Raw genomic sequence first — 16,571 nt, 5'->3', positions numbered from 1 at the left:
TTAACATGATTATTTTTTAGACAAAGAAATCTCACAAAGATCAAATATATTAAAACCTAAAAAGTAACACCTTAGTAACATTCCAACATTTCCAAACAAAACATATTTCTGTTCATAAACCAAATTTTATGAGAAATGATTAATACTTTTTTTATATTATTCGAAATAAACCTACATATTTTCTAACATTCTTACTCTCATACTTTTCATACATTGATATATATTATTTCATAGAATTTCTACACATATGATATTCATTCATAAAGATTCTAAGAATCAGTAAGTCTATATGTAAAATGGAAAATAACTGCAGCATAACTTCGGTAAAGTACTTATTATATGATCTAAAAAATAGCTTTTTTATTTTTATTTGCAGAAAAATCTTTAAGAAATTACGATTCACTTAAATCTATAAGAACATGATATAAGAAATTATTTGTAAAACACTTTTAGATCTAATATAATATTATTAAATGATACGAATTTTACCGAAGTTCTGCAGTACCATCGGTAATAGTTTGAATGATTGATCTACATATTACTATCTGATACAACATGACACTTTTTCCAAACTTCATCATCCGGTATATGTTTGCGTTTTCGGTTTCCTACTACATTCGTAGTCGTTGCTGACGTAAAATTAGTATCTTGAATATTTGTGGAAGAACTCGAACTGTAAAGATGAGAATGTTAAACCATAGTATGTCTTTAGGTATAATAAAAATTAAACATGAGAATGTGAGAATATATCCATGTAATTAGTCCATGTGTAAATATCCTTTTTTAAGTATTTTTGTAAAAAAGGGAATGATTGATAAATTTTTACTTCCCCAAGAATTAAGTAGCATGGCATTGGAAAAACATATCCAAACAATTACAATAAAATTTTTAATTGAAATATCAGAACATAAATGTTAAGTGAAACGCAACGTACTTACGTTGCATAAGTGTCACCACTGTGTACTATGCTTTTACTTTATTAATATTTGCGGCTGTACCTGCAATACACAATATATGGTATATTTTATACCAATGTTGTTTGTTGTATTACAGATAACAAAATAAGTAATGGACTATAAACAAATGTAATAATGGATAATTTATATTTCATAACCTGATATAGAAATAAAAGATACTTTTAAAGTGAAAGTTTGTACCTCTGCCTTGAAATACAATTAAAGTTGAAAAGATATATATTATTTATACAGTAATCATGCAATATATATGATAAATTAGAAACATATATGATGTATGGTACATCTTTGCTGCTGCTTGTAACTATCACATGCTATAAACTACACAATAATTATTTTATAGATAAAAAATTTCATTCTTTTCAATATATTTTATTATTGACGTTTTTATACAAATACATAGACATTTATTCTAAATAAATGGAAACTAGCTTTAAGGTATGAGCATAAAACCAATTGTTTATGTACCATAATAATATTAATACATACATTACTTAATTACTTGTGTATTTGAATATACAGGGTGGTTGGTAACTGGTGGTACAAGCGGAAAGGGGGTGATTCGATTTTCTCGAAAACAAAACCTCAAACGAAAAATTTTTATTCTATATGTCAGAGATGAAAGGACACCGGAGCCTTCCCTCTGGAACTTCGGGAAAATCCGTAAAATTGTAATTAAAGTTTACAGTTGTAATTAAACAATTTGCCGTCATTCTGCCCAACTGCATTTGTTTGCGATTTGTGATAATAAATTTGGGCTTAAGGCGACCATTAGTCGCCGAACGTAGCCGCGGTCAACGGGACAGGCGCTTCGTCTAACAAAGGTGTGGAGTGATAGTATGACCCTCGTTGAAAGAAATACCCATAGAGGTACCTGACAGTAAAACATTCCAACGGTTCCTTCGGACAATGAATACCAGATATCGAGGCACTTACACAGTACAAGTTCAGTTAGCTTGAGGACCCGCTATGAAACCTGGGTTTTTTTGGTAATTAAGGTTCTTCAAACGGACAGGCAGTCTTTATCTCAAATTGACCAATTGACAGCGACGTCAATTTCCCTTACTTTCGGAACGAGGGCTATACTAGACGAATCCGATGATCTCGTGTCTTTGGACACACCCCATCATAGTTTTCCTCTGTGACATCATTGGGACGAAAATTCATTCTTTCTTGCGATCTCATCGACGAAGAGAGTAGCGCCGTACGATCTGCGAGTATTACACGTTTGAGTTAGATTTTGTGAACAAGGATATCTATCATCCCGTTGACCGAGGATTCGTTATCGAACCTAAGACCACTATCACTAGTGTCGCGAGTGCCTAATCGCTGCGATTGATTGTCAAGTCTGTAGTATTCATACTCGTGTTAATAACCCGTACCTTGGTTGTACCCTGACGATAGCTAAGCCCAATGAAGATTTATCAAACGCCTACAACCCTATTTCTGACTCTTCTCTAATATATATTTTCGACTTCTTTTATCGCGTAGAATCACCCCCTTTCCGCTTGTACCACCAGTTACCAACCACCCTGTATATGGAATTATAGACCTTTGATACACCTGTACACAGATACTATATACATAATACTATATCCATATGTTGAAAGCATAAATTTTTCAAATGAAGAATAAAATGTTTCGCTTTAATATACATATGTATAATAAACATAAACTTTAAAAAAGAAACTGAACTTACCTTAAATTGGAAATGGGGTTGTATGTTCTAAATGAAGGTGGTGGTCTTAGACTACATCTAGGAGAAGGTGCCCATCTTGAGGAATTAGAATATTGACTATGAAAGCATATAATAAGCAAATCAATAATGCACAAATAAGATGAAGTAACAAAATAAGAAAATGCTTAAAACTTAACAACATTTTAATTTTCATTTGACAAAAAAAATCAAGTGCAACATTTTATATATTTTATTGATACATTATCTTTTATTAAACTCAATGATTTTACATTACTATAAAATACTTTTAATGAGAATAAAAACTATAAAATATATTGCAGCTAATTTATCGCTGTAATGGTATGTATAAATCAATAAATAGTGTTATCCATTGTATGTCCACGTAACAGTAGTATAATAATATAAAAACAAATAATATAAAGAACTAAAGATATATATATCACAAAAAGTCTACAATGTAATATACTACACATATCTTCTTGCTCATGCTAAATTGAAACTAGATAGAAGAGATAAAAATTAAAGCTTAAATGTTTTTATTTGTATGTTCAATACAGAAGTTTGGCAGGGAATGCACAAAGTAAGACAGAAGTGACATAGTATGATGTAATCCTGTTTCTCCCTTCACTTCTTTTTACTGGTTCGTCTTTTGGATTTCTTATGCACACTGCATAAATTTGAGTTTGTCAATAACAATATTATACATGTAATATTGCTATGCATGCACACATATGCACATTTCTATACTCATATTGAACATGCATACAATTATATTTACATCTTGATACTACATTATTTTATAAAAATACTAATATTTTATAAAAAAAAGTGTATCAAAAATTAATTGTAGAAAGATATTAAAGAGAATTCAAGTAGATATTTGTACTTTTTTCATTTCTTTGTGCAAGTCATTGCATATAAAGGAAATATTGTTTGCAAGATATATTACACACATGCTGAAATAAATTTAAATTAACTAACCTTCCTGATGCATCAGGTAAAGCCAACTGCCTATGATCAGATCGATTTTGATGACCATGGCTACTATAATGAGAATTACCACCATGATAACGACGGACACGTGACTCCCATTCATTATTAAAACTCTCTGCTTCTTCTGTAAAACAAAATTTATATATTTTTACTCTATGCATGAAAAAAATAAAAACATAAATACAAAATTTGTGTAAAAACCTTCATCAAGATTAATAAATTCTTGACGTTCTTCCTGTTCACCACTGTGTAGATTATGTTCTCTCTCTAAGATATGTGCTCTATCTCCAATATGATGTTCAATAGCCATCTTTTTTGTTCCAGTACGAGAATCACAGACTGTTGTTTTTGTTTCTTTCACACCACCAGGAGCAGTTCTTGTGGACATAGTTGCTTGATACACCTGCGGTTGACCGTTACCAGCAAATGTCATTACAGATTTCGAAGTAAATGAATGACAATTTCCACTCTGCGCCATATTATCCTAAAACATATTTTTTATATTACTTTCTCTTGCAGATACTTTTTAGTCTATAAATGAAAAAAAAAAAATAAAAGAAATTAACATACAAAGTCTGAAAACACATTGCCTATATTAAATGATGGCATTGGTGGAAATCCAAATGGTAATATCTGAAGATTATTCTGATGACCCACGCTCCTATGGGTGCCATTTGCAGTAAGGTGGTGGCCAGGATTACTTAGCATACCAAATGGATCATGAAGCAAAGATGCCATCACGTCATTCATGTTCCTCATAGATTGCATATGAGACCTATAAAAAACATACAGCAACAAAAACTATATAATGTACTTTATCTGTTTACAGCTATCTCTAAGCATATTAAAATTAATTAATATAATGCTGCTAATGCTGCTAATTACATAAAAAACAATAATTATGTAATACATTAAATAACAGAAAAAATGAAATCTCCATCTGAAGATTAAAATAAATGCTTCTGCCTAGTTATATCTTAATCAGATTAAGAAAAGTGAATTTTGTTGCTAACATGAAATGCATAGAATTTTATTGTTGGATCGAATCCAACAATACTTTTCCGCAAATTTGTATAACGAAATTAATAAAATATTCTTTTAATAGTAATTATAATAAAATAGATAGAAAAAAGTATTCAATGCGAATATTTTTTATTTTTACACAAAACTAGACTAATAAAAGTTATTCTAACTCACCCAAAAACAGGATCATCGTTGAGATCACCCATCAATGATCCGAAAAAGGCCATTTTGAAAAACAGTTAAATGGATACTATTTGTAAAAAAAATTACGATCAATAATTGAAAATAGGATAACACGAACACTTGAAATGGATGAAACGAAGAAAATTTTCGTGAGAGATTTCGCCTAAAAGATTCTATAGAAACTTCTGGAAACAGAAATGTGAAGTGAAATGTCTAGTACTATTAGACACCACTCCACGGCCAAAAATTAACCGTATAACGAATAGTATACAGTATAATATACAGCAAATGGATCTAACTGTACATTTATACACCCATACTTATATAGTTTGGTGTTATGACTCGTTTGCATGAACCGTATTGTTTAGCTAATTTTAGCCAATACACTGTACTGTACTGCTATTGGATATCTCATTTCTAAAATTTCGAAGTCAATTTAATTTCGAATTTCTGAATTATTTTTTTAAATTGATTATAAATTTATTGCTTCAAATGTTTTCTTGTGTAATGATAAAAAACTGAAAGATTATTCTTTGATTAAAATGTATTAAAGAAAACTGATTGTTCTTATTCTATGAGTTTATATTATATATAACGATATAAGGTCGATTTTCATACATATATAAGATTTAATATATAACAGGAGTAGGGAACTGTTTGCTTATAAAAGTTAACAAGTTTGGAAGAAAGTAATTAGACGCGTATAATTTGTAAATTCCATAGTTGTTATAATATTTAAAGAATAAAGTATGAGCTGAATGTATTCAAATGTTTTTTGGTAAAAAGAAATTCTCCAACTATGTTGTTGACTTTAAGGTGAAAGGAATATTTCAGAGAGCGCCACATGTAAATTGATGAAAACACGTCATCGTTACATTTAACAGTACACAAGTAGAGGAATGAAATTTTTCCTCATACGCGAATTTTAAATGTCAACATTTGTGTGAAAATTATTACTTTCGCGTAATTAGGCATTTTTCATGATAAAAAAAATGTACTTAAAAAACGTAACAATTGTTAAAGCATTATGGAGATCATTCTAACCTAATTTACTTTCCTTGAATGAATAATATGTAAGTAAATTATATATATATTTTATAGATCTTTTATTATAGAAATTGATAAACAATTTTTTTCAATTAAAGAATCTATATATATATATTATACTATATATTATATATAATATATATATAAAAGTTCGTTTTTGTATTACATAAGACTGTTTTATTATTAAGGAAAAAATATAAATATTATATTATATTTTTTACTATTATAAATAGCAGTTTCATTTGTATATTTTATTTGTAGCGTAATATAAAGTATGATGTCCAATGGAATTTGGATCTCTACTGAAGAAGTTGGAGGAAAGTCAATGTCAAAGAATGCAAATTGTTCACCCATAACATCTTCAACATTGAATTCTCCACTTATGAAGTTGTCTTCATATTTCTTAGCTGTTCGACCATGGTCATTAAGTGCTTCATTAATGCCAACACTTCTTGGATCTGCATTAGCATATCGATTAACAAGTACAGCAAGTTTTAGCTGGATATCTTTGATTCTAACAGTATATACAGTTTTTTGCGTACATGGGGCTGGTAATGTAGTAAACACTTATTTCGATTACATAAAAGGAGTTGATAGCCGGAAAAGTGATGACAGAATATTGGTAGATCAACTTTTATCAAAGGATGAATTAGTTTCACTAGGTGCAATATTATATACAGCAGGGTGTTTGGGTTTTGTTTTATTAACAACTATATCTCCTGCAAGAATGGAACATCTTGCACTTGTGTATTTTGGAGGTTTATCCTCTTCATTTCTTTATACAGGAGGAATAGGATTTAAATACATTGCATTAGGTGATGTCCTTATCTTAGTTATATTTGGTCCAATTTCAGTTTTGTTTGCATTCATGGCTCAAACTGGTTATATCGAACTAGGTACAATATACTATGCTATACCTCTTGCATTAAATACAGAGGCTATTCTACACAGTAACAATACCCGAGACTTAGAAAGTGATAAAAAGGCAGGCATAGTGACATTAGCTATTTTAATAGGTCATACCATATCTCATGTTTTGTATGCTTTTTTATTATTCACTCCATATGTAACTCTGGTAGTGCTTGCATTAAGGTATTCTATATGGTTTTTATTACCAGTAACTACTTTACCAACTGCCTTCAAAATAGAAAAACAATTCAGAAACCCTCATATGATTCAGAGTGTACCCAAGCAAACAGCTAAATTAAATATGTTTTTGGGCATTTTATATGTCATTGCTTGCTTACTTGTGAATCCCCTTCCCTATCTGTAACATACATATGATTTGGTATCATTATCCAGAAAAGAACTTAAATGTGCAAATAATTGTATGAGCAGCTCTTAGTGTAATCTTACATAAGTTACAAATATTGCTTTCACCACTTTACATTGTTATTAATTCTTAATTACATAGTCAAGTGATGCATTATGAAATGCATTTTTTAGTATATCGTATTAATAATATTTGTAATACAATAAAAATTTGGAGATAATTTTCTAACAACGCAAACGTCTTGAATATGTACAAAAAAATTATACAATTAATAATTTGAATTTCTATTTGTAATTTTTCCATTGTGTGTAATTAACATATTTTTGCACTTAAAATAAGTGTAAAAAATGAATTTATGAATATATATAATTATTTAAGTATGTTTATAATAGTTTATCTTAAATAATTTATCTTCTTTATTTAGAAACTAAGTAATGTTATTTATAAAAAACCGATATGCATATCTTTTGTAACCTCAAGGATATAAGAATCTCGAGAATAGAAATCTACACGTACATTGCAGTTTTTACATTTTATAAATTGATAAATTTACAAAATAAGACAATAAATTCTTACGATATTTTGATAACGTACTAATACAATATTATTTCGTCGTTTCGTATTGATGTATAGATTTGTAATACAACCATTATTGTAAATTATCGACGTGACAGTGTTTATAATTACTTTATTGTTCTCTTCCTATTTTAAAGTGCAGGATGCAAATAGATGGAAATGTTTACATACTACGAAAAACCAAAGTAATAAAATTAAAATTAATTTCACTCGTTCGTCAAAAATAAAACAATATATTGTACCTCTAAATGTAAAATATAAGATACAACTTATAAACGATTAAACCACTATAATACATTAGAATTAATTTTATCATATGTATAAATTAATCACAACTATTTATGAAAGTAGATCCATGGTAATATCTCTTGTTTCTATCATATATTTATGTAAACAACGCAATCTCAACGAGAACAAGATATATCATATAAAATACGAGTAGTAAAGAAAAAAGCTAAGTTTTTATGGCAATAATTTAATAAATCATTGTGTATCAATTATTTTTCCTTTGTTTCCTGTTTAAAAAAAATCATTTCCCGTACGTTTTAATAAGTTCGATATATCCATAAATACAACAAAATGTTATGGAATTTTTATTATTAAAACATAAGTAATTTATAACATTACCTATGTCGCGTGTTTTTCATGTTTTTTTCTCTTCAAAATATAAGTTAATATAAACATGATTATCGATCTTAATCGATATATTGAAAAGTATAATTTCGATTATCGATAGAACAAACATAGAGAGAGATCGTTAAAACGTTATAACATTAAAACATACAAAAATTGATTTCAACATTTAGTATAAAATTGTACACTTAATAAGCTACTTTTTATTAAAAAAAACTCAAAATGCACAAATATCAAACGCTCCTTGATCCGATTGTGGTATGTCCATATGACAAAAGTCACTCTGTCGCAAAATCTCGTCTTCCAAAGCACATTATCAAATGCGAAAAAGTAAGTGTGTATTATAAACACATTGATCTTTTAATAATTCCAAACAATAAACAATCTTCGTGAAATATTCTCAAAATATAGTTATGTAAATATATGAAAAATTCTTATAATATAGTTATGTAAATACATTAAATCTTTAAAATAGCAATATCCTGAACATTATAAGCTCATGTGTCCATATAATGCATCCCACCGATTGTCTAAAAAAGAATTTGAGGAACATATCACTACCTGTCCCACACGTAATATATTGGAATCAGAAATATATTCAGGTCTTTTTTTTTTCTACTTTTATATTTTATTTCTAACATATTTTATACCTTTTAAAATAAAATATCAAAATATATTGTTTCATAGAAATAAGAAAACATGGTGCAACAAATTTTGTACCTCCAGATCTTTCAAGTACAATAGATTGCAAAGAAAATTGGGACATAGATATTAATGACAATTCCAATACCATAACTGAAGAAGAATATTCTGTGGGCAATAACATTGATTCAAAGTAATAATGAAGTTTTTGTTTTTATTCAATATTGATTTGTTACTTATTTATGACCTTTTTATATGTTTATAAGGGCTCATTGTGACTCTCCTCGAAATAAATTGAAAAAAAGAAGCTTAGATGATATATTTATAAGAGCACCACGTGGTTTCTCTGAAGCTATGTTAAAAGAAGGGAGTGAAGACTATTGTATTGAGGACCTAGAATCAGTAGTTAGTTCAATGGGAATTGGCAGAGGAAAGATTACATTGAACACTGATCAGTTGAAAAAAATTGGGCTAGGAAGGGGAGCAAATGAAGACTCTTGTATAGAGGATTCAGAATCAGTAATTAGTTCAATGGGAATTGGCAGAGGAAAGATTACATTGAACACTGATCAGTTGAAAAAAATTGGACTAGGAAGAGGAGCAAATGGAGACTCTTGTATAGAGGACTCAGAATTAGTAGTTAGTTCAATGGGAATTGGCAGAGGAAAGATTACACTGAACACTAATCAGTTGAAAAAAATTGGACTAGGAAGAGGAGCAAATGAAGACTCTTGTATAGAGGACTTAGAATCAGTAGTTAGTTCAGTGGGAATTGGCAGAGGGAAGATTACATTGAACACTGATCAGTTGAGAAAAATTGGACTAGGAAGGGGAGCAAATGAAGACTCTTGTATAGAGGACTTAGAATCAGTAGTTAGCTCAATGGGAATTGGCAGAGGAAAGATTACATTGAACACTGATAAGTTGAAAAAAATTGGACTAGGCAGGGGAAGATCAATGAACAATGTTTCATAAGTGTAATTCTGTTTTATAAATAATGGTCAACAAAGATATATATATGTATTCATATTTTTTTTAATTTAAATAAAATAATTCAGTATTATCTAAATATTATATTTTTATATATAATTTACAATATGTAATTTGTCACTTACATATCTTATACTTAAATATTTGTTTAATTTCATGAACTTTCTCGTTTATTTTAAAAATTTACATTTAAGATATTTACAAATATAGTGTAAATGATTTCTTAATTATCAAGTATAATTAATTCTCCTATAAAAAAGAATATTTTAAAAGTATATAAAAGAAGAAAGTAAAATATTTAAATTACTTGCAAAATAACATTACAATTGCAGTGGCAGTTGATTCATATTCATTATTTAAGTTTCTCATCTTTTCCATAATGTAAAATTTATGAATTTTAAATGTAATTAGAATGTAATTAAACATTAATCATAGTACATAAAATGGGAATATAACAAATAATATATTTTCTAATTATCAGTAGCAATTAATTTAGTATAGATTATACTTTTATGTTATTTAACATTGTCTTTAACAATACAAGATACTTTTTATGTTTGTATTTACAATTAATAAAATTTTTTTAAATTGTCTTTAACATTATTTAATGATAAATTTATGTAATATCAGCAATTGATAATGAAGTATGAAAATATAATTATATAAATGCGATTTGCAAAAAGAACTTTTAATTGATGTGGAAATAGTGAACTATAAACATATTTTTTGAAAATCAGCATTGCTTTTCTTAAGTTTTCAAAATGTTACAAATCTATGCCTATTTTCAGTAAATGCATTTCATTTCTAGAGTTGTAAAGCAAAAATACATATTTTGTCTTGAAATAACGAGATATCCAGATTTTTAATGAAGAAAGCATAATTACAAATAAAAATTTTTTAAAAATCTTTTTGAATACTTTACATTGTAGAAACAAAAAATATTTTATTGGATGGAATTGTTTCGAATAACGTATTACTATATACACAGATACAGATCTTTACTCATGAAATTTATTGAAGGAATACGCATGATACATTTACCATGTACATCTTTAAAAAGAATCATAATCGCTGCAAATTATCTTTCTCCATCATGCAATACGTGTTAACGTTTAAAAAGAAGCTTTTATAACAACTTTTTAAATATTTTGTATAAATCATTTACATAAATTTTGCATCAAATAATGTTTTTTTTTATATCCGTTCATAAATTACCAAATTTCAAATGAAAGGGTTTAAATAATTAACCTTTCCTGTTTCTACTCTGCTTAACTTACTATTCTTATAATCGATCATATGTTGTAATTTTTCATTCGCAGTCTCGTATATTTAAAACGTACAAAGGAACAAGTGCTAAGTTTGTAAATAAGATTTTAATTTCTCTGGATACTGATGTTATCAGCCAGCAATTATTTACAAGTTTTTTAAAAGTATCTGTTCTTTCTTTAAGAGTAATGTGCAGGCGGTTACCTAGCTGCAGTCTGTTTAACGTTTTAATGTATTAAAACTGTAAATTTATTGAGTGCAATATTTGCACATTAGCGAGATCATTGCACTGTATTCATTTACCACAGAGTGATACATCTATGGGCTGGTACAATATATCATGTAGTAATATTAACTACACAATATCGTGATGCTTCCATAAAATGATTATTGTATTAGGATCACAATTTATATTTTTGTCGATTTTTTCTTTTGTTGTTTCCACATTGATATTCTTTTCTCCAAATCGGGCACTAGGAATACGGAATAATTAATCACTAAATATTCTTTTTCTATTAGAAAAAAAAGTGATTTCATTTACTCACTTGGTGTAAGCATATCTTCGCTGAGAGGTTGTCGACTAAAAGGATCTGTAGCACTATTGAGAAGATGTCTAATAATAACTGCTTTATCCATAACTATACCAGACGGAAGTTTAACAGGTTCTTCCATGAGTGTGTCCATAAGTGGGTCTCGAAATTCTTCCGGTGCGTCACCATAATCTGCATCACGCGCACGATTATCCCTTGCTATATCTGCAGCACGTTCCGCAAGCGCTACAAATCTTTCTATCTCTATGATAGATTTGATTACTGATCTTTCTAACTTGTTTGCGGCATCAATAAATAGCTCCATACAGAATGAACGCTGCAATAATAGCATTCATTAGAACAACATTTTTCCATTATTCACTTCATGTATTAATACCATCATAAACTTACTTCATCGGCAGCCAAAGCAGCGGCAAAAATTTCGCAATCAAGATGTAGATATATGTCGACCAATTGACTTAGTAAAGCTCTTGGTTCCCACCCATATTTTTGTGGTATCCTTACTTTTAAGTTTTTACATTTAGGGCCACATAATTGTTGTAGATTAAAATTTAACATGGCACATAATCTTCCAACTAACTCTGGCCGCAAAAATGGTTCTGTAATATCATCTGTTAAATATTGGAACATAGCAACAGTTTCCTTGGCCAAAGTGAGATAAGATCTGGCTTGTCTCTCATCTGCAGCCAATTGTTTCATCCGCGAATGTTGTTGTTCACGGGATAATGCTGACCATGCTTTAAGATCTGACATTAGTTCTTGAATTTCATGAATACGCTTTAACGATTCCAAACTTTCATCAAGTAAAAATGTGGTGTCGTTCATTAACATGTTAATAAATTTCACAAATTGATTCCCATTATTGCTTTCATCAATGATCGACTTGCGATGGACTGGACTATCCCACATAGATTTCAGTATTAAACTAATGTGATAACGAATCGAAAATTTATCATAAAATTCTGAACTAGAGCCGGTCGTTTCGACATCAGTGTAAAATTTCATCAAATATGATGCTAATAACGTTTTTGATATAGGATGTGCCATTACTTGATCGTGGAGCGATTCAGTTCGTCCCTAAAATGAAAATTTATTAGATATTGTTCAAGAAAATATATAATTACAATCTTTTTTTATTTACCTGAACGTTGGGATTTATTACAAATATTACTTCAATAATTTTCGCTATTAAATACGGATTTCGTATACAATGTGGAGTACATACTACTACAAGTAACCATGTAATGAGTGAATTATCCATGTTGTTTATTATCACACCAGGGCAAAATCTATGAAAGATAGGAGATAATAATAATATAATATACAAATTATTGTGACATCTTGATATTAGACAATACAAAACAGTACTTACTGAAGAGTAAATAGTATAAATTCTGCAATATCTTCGACATACCATTCTGGTAATGCTGTGAACTTTTGTGGAACCTCTTGAGGCAAAGGCAGTTCGGGAATAGGATTTCCTGGTGAAGTTTGTGTCAATAAACTTAGCAGAATCTCTGCTACAGATATGTAAAAGTGCAAGCACCTTCTCAATAAAACAGGATCAATTAATCCAGCATCTGTGTATACTTTAGATTTGCCAAGATGTTTCAATTGTTCCTTACAACGTTCTATCAATTCTTTATTACGGCTAGCGAAAGGGCTGTCTTTCCATTGCGGTTCGGTAGCTTGTAGATCATCGAGCATTTTTTGCACATCACGTAAAGTCCTCAGCTTTCTCTGATATTTCTGTAAAGCCGGTAACAACGCTATGTGGTGACAATGTAGAGTAAGGAACCAACATTGTGTTGGAAACTTTGGCTCGACCCACTTGTGTGTCCTTTCTAAATGTTTTAACCAATCGGTAACTTCTTGGCACGTAAGTTTCAGCCTTGTATCGTTCTTTATTTCAATAAAACTTGCTGGATGAAACGGATACAATGGATCTACCGTGTCCAGTTTAATTTTTACAGAAAGCTTTTGTAACACCGACAAGAGATTCAGCATAAATCCGTCTCCGGCAAGAGAGAATTCTTCCGTTTGTATTTGAGCACGTTTTTCATTGTAACGTAATAATGTTGCTAAGTATGTTAACATAGCTTCACGGCAGTTACTACTCGCGAGTATCGCATGAAATATCTTATGGAGTGATGTTCTGATACTTTCTAATTCTTGTTGTAACGTTAAAGTTATCGATTTATTGACGAACAGATTACCACTGAGGAATGTTTCAGCCATGTCCAGTTGATCCTCTGCGAACACAGAAACCGACAAAAACGGTCCAAGGAGAGACGTTGTTGTAATTTCTTTACCAGCGGCCGACGTCATAATGTCAGGTAAAAATTGAATTTGATGAACGATTAAACGACAGATTGGTCGTACATTACTACTCGGTCCACAACAAATTTCTATTAACTCTTCTAATGCTTCAATCGGTCTTCGATGCGTATTCCTAATTAAACTGGCTTGCTGCATCGAAAGATACAGGCCTTGTAAGAGTGGTGTAAAAATTTTATTACATACTGCTGCATTTGTGTGCGTTCTCGCAACAAGCTCGTGTAAATAACCACGAGGTAAACTTTGCGAAAGTACTGGGTACAGAAGAGGTGTCATGGATAACGGGTATGTGGTTGAAGACTGAGAAATACCAACTAGGCCTTGTAGTACAAGACTGGAATACTGAACACACTGTGCCCTTAGAACAGCTAGTACATCAGACAGTGGTGGTGTACTCGATTTCTGTTCATAGAAAAGTTAGTATTACATCATTTGGCAAGGCATGTATTATGGCTGAAAATTAATGTCAACTGTACCTTTGGGTGATTTCGTTCTTCAATCGCAACTCTTGAATAGCAGTCTAGTAAATAAATGAGACTTTTAGGTTGTGACGACTTACAACAAATATCACAACGGCAAAATGTTGTGACCGGACTTTGTAATGGACTTGTTTGACTATTTGGACTATCTTCCCTATCCGAGGAGGTGTCTATATTAATTTCTTTTAAAGGATCCTCATCCCTCATAAACATGCATAAAACCTCCATTAATGCTTGATTTATAATCTCTGTGGCATCAACGAGTTTTGTTGATAACGCATATGTTGCTGTTTGTGGTAAAAATATACAACCCTCTGCTGGTTCTTTCCACGATATGCGTAGTACACGTGATATAACTGCATGTATTTGTTCTGTAGTTACCTCTGTACTGGAACTTGTAGTCTAAAGAGTAAATGAATATAATAATAGTAATATTTTATATACATTAACCAAAAAAGATATATATATATGTGCTTACGCGTGATCTTGGTTTTAATTCTTTTCTATCAGGCTCTTCAACTTCCATATTTTCAATCCCTGAATCTATATCAACACCAGAACTGCTACATTGCTTGTTATTACTTTCTTCTATCTCCATTGGTACTCCAGGATTTTGAAATTGTTGTTGTTTCAGTGGTGATATTATTTGTTCTGTAAATGTTTTAGATGGACCCGGTGTATTTGGAGAAACTGGATCATTATTGTGATTTGAATTGACTGTTGAACTGAAGCTGTCTAAGCCCGCTAAACGAGCCATACGTCTTCTTCTTACCTACAATTTAAATATATGTTAATTATTTAATATCTAATATTATTTTCATTTTTCTACAAGATAACTTCTTAACAATCCATAGATGACATAATTCCAATAAAAATTTTGTTTTATAATAACTTTCTACATTGAAAATACTATTTAATAGGACACAAAAAGAGATGACATAATAATCAGAACTACATAAGATCTAGACAAAGACTTGCTATATTTATATCAAGAACAAAGACCATAAACAATAACAATAAAAAATAAAAAGAATACTCTTATAAATGTATAAAATATATAGTTCATTTTTAAATAAATTTGTTTATATTAAAAATAATATCTCATACATATCTTAAAACAATGAAATACACGATTTTTGTTTACATTACAAAAGAAAGTAAATAAACGTTGTAGTTGATGACAAGAGAATCACTCTAAAAAATTGTATTATTACAATGGAAAAATCAGTTTTTATTTATTATGTTATATAATTATCTTAACACAATACCATAAGTAGAATAACGACTATTTTGCAATTATTGTCTCGTCGATGAGACCATTCTTTATCCTGTTATTCTTTCCTATTCCCTGGTAAACGGCCCTGTCATATTCCCTTTCATGTAACGAAAATAGTGAGAAAAGGGCAAGTATAAAGCGAAAGGAATGGTAACAACAAAACGGACTTACGGACGCTATTGAATAACGATTGGAAACGGTGCATTGGTACTCACTTCCTCTTGGCTTAACTCGCTCATGGCGATTTCTTTATTTTTTCTTTTGATCTCTCTAACCTCTGACACGATCAACTGTGATCCCCACGGTCGCTGGTGTTATAAAAATTCTATAGAAAAATTGTATTCGCTTGTTCAGAGAATCGTAAACGAGATACGTCAAAAATTTGGACAGCCACTCCACATCTGTTTGCGTTTGGACGTGAAAGCAGCAATTCTACACTGCGTTACGGATAATCACTGTTAAGCTGCGTCGATTCTTCAAAACAGCTGAGCAACTAATATACGATAGAACGCTCTCTCGCATTGATAATGGTAACTACAGTTTCGTCAACGCAGTTTTGCCGGTTGCGCAGTAGACCATTACCAAGAATCGAGAGAAATTCATCGTTGTAGTAGTAAAATGATCAGCAA

At 30.2% G+C, this 16,571-nt stretch overlaps 4 protein-coding genes across 8 annotated transcripts; 2 read left to right on the top strand and 2 right to left on the bottom strand.

Moving 5' to 3' along the window:
- Window positions 1-12: 12 nt before the first annotated feature.
- LOC100740255 (myeloid leukemia factor) lies at window positions 13-4,916 on the bottom strand. 5 transcript variants are annotated; one of them, XM_012383203.2, is made up of 7 exons: window positions 4,864-4,916; window positions 4,237-4,441; window positions 3,868-4,150; window positions 3,655-3,790; window positions 2,674-2,769; window positions 939-998; window positions 13-673 (listed from the first exon to the last, which is right to left on the bottom strand). In XM_012383203.2, exons 1-6 carry the CDS (start codon window positions 4,914-4,916, stop codon window positions 980-982), a joined length of 792 nt encoding a protein of 263 aa, XP_012238626.1. In that variant the 3' UTR covers window positions 13-673; window positions 939-979. The 5 variants fall into 5 exon arrangements, with proteins under 5 accessions (XP_012238626.1, XP_033175628.1, XP_012238625.1 ...); XM_033319737.1 differs by having other exon boundaries at window positions 2,674-2,748; XM_012383202.2 differs by lacking the exon at window positions 939-998.
- Window positions 4,917-5,518: 602 nt separating this feature from the next.
- On the top strand, window positions 5,519-7,423 carry LOC100740134 (ubiA prenyltransferase domain-containing protein 1 homolog). Its single transcript, XM_003487851.4, has 2 exons — window positions 5,519-5,945; window positions 6,181-7,423. Exon 2 carries the CDS (start codon window positions 6,194-6,196, stop codon window positions 7,190-7,192), a length of 999 nt encoding a protein of 332 aa, XP_003487899.1. The 5' UTR covers window positions 5,519-5,945; window positions 6,181-6,193; the 3' UTR covers window positions 7,193-7,423.
- Window positions 7,424-8,459: 1,036 nt separating this feature from the next.
- On the top strand, window positions 8,460-10,140 carry LOC100740011. Its single transcript, XM_012382976.3, has 4 exons — window positions 8,460-8,731; window positions 8,877-9,003; window positions 9,089-9,236; window positions 9,310-10,140. The coding sequence occupies exons 1-4, from the start codon at window positions 8,624-8,626 to the stop codon at window positions 10,016-10,018; spliced, it is 1,092 nt and encodes a 363-aa protein (XP_012238399.1). The 5' UTR covers window positions 8,460-8,623; the 3' UTR covers window positions 10,019-10,140.
- An 882-nt stretch (window positions 10,141-11,022) lies between these two features.
- LOC100750110 (ubiquitin conjugation factor E4 B) lies at window positions 11,023-16,469 on the bottom strand. Its single transcript, XM_012383085.3, has 8 exons — window positions 16,158-16,469; window positions 15,145-15,438; window positions 14,664-15,068; window positions 13,223-14,589; window positions 12,992-13,139; window positions 12,241-12,927; window positions 11,845-12,166; window positions 11,023-11,772 (listed from the first exon to the last, which is right to left on the bottom strand). The coding sequence occupies exons 1-8, from the start codon at window positions 16,179-16,181 to the stop codon at window positions 11,708-11,710; spliced, it is 3,312 nt and encodes a 1,103-aa protein (XP_012238508.1). The 5' UTR covers window positions 16,182-16,469; the 3' UTR covers window positions 11,023-11,707.
- Window positions 16,470-16,571: the final 102 nt, after the last annotated feature.

This window comes from Bombus impatiens, unplaced genomic scaffold, assembly GCF_000188095.3.
Source record: "Bombus impatiens unplaced genomic scaffold, BIMP_2.2 scf_0203, whole genome shotgun sequence".
NCBI lineage: Eukaryota > Metazoa > Arthropoda > Insecta > Hymenoptera > Apidae > Bombus > Bombus impatiens.
Note: the sequence above shows the minus strand (reverse complement) of the source record. Positions and strands in the feature narration are given on the sequence as shown.

Bases quoted from the DNA above. Each gene is read 5' to 3' on its own strand.
- LOC100740011 (XM_012382976.3), top strand. From the start codon at position 8,624: ATGCACAAATATCAAACGCTCCTTGATCCGATTGTGGTATGTCCATAT. The intron at 8,732-8,876 runs GTAAGTGTGTAT...TCTTTAAAATAG, and splicing joins ACATTATCAAATGCGAAAAA to CAATATCCTGAACATTATAA. The intron at 9,237-9,309 runs GTAATAATGAAG...TATGTTTATAAG, and splicing joins GGCAATAACATTGATTCAAA to GGCTCATTGTGACTCTCCTC.
- LOC100740255 (XM_012383202.2), bottom strand. From the start codon at position 4,916: ATGGCCTTTTTCGGATCATTGATGGGTGATCTCAACGATGATCCTGTT. The intron at 4,151-4,236 runs GTATGTTAATTT...AATATGTTTTAG, and splicing joins GCAATGTGTTTTCAGACTTT to GATAATATGGCGCAGAGTGG. The intron at 3,791-3,867 runs GTTTTTACACAA...TTTGTTTTACAG, and splicing joins ATTTATTAATCTTGATGAAG to AAGAAGCAGAGAGTTTTAAT.
- LOC100740134 (XM_003487851.4), top strand. From the start codon at position 6,194: ATGATGTCCAATGGAATTTGGATCTCTACTGAAGAAGTTGGAGGAAAG.
- LOC100750110 (XM_012383085.3), bottom strand. From the start codon at position 16,181: ATGAGCGAGTTAAGCCAAGAGGAA. The intron at 13,140-13,222 runs GTAAGTACTGTT...TATCTTTCATAG, and splicing joins TTTATACTATTTACTCTTCA to ATTTTGCCCTGGTGTGATAA. The intron at 12,167-12,240 runs GTAAGTTTATGA...CTATTATTGCAG, and splicing joins CTGCTTTGGCTGCCGATGAA to CGTTCATTCTGTATGGAGCT.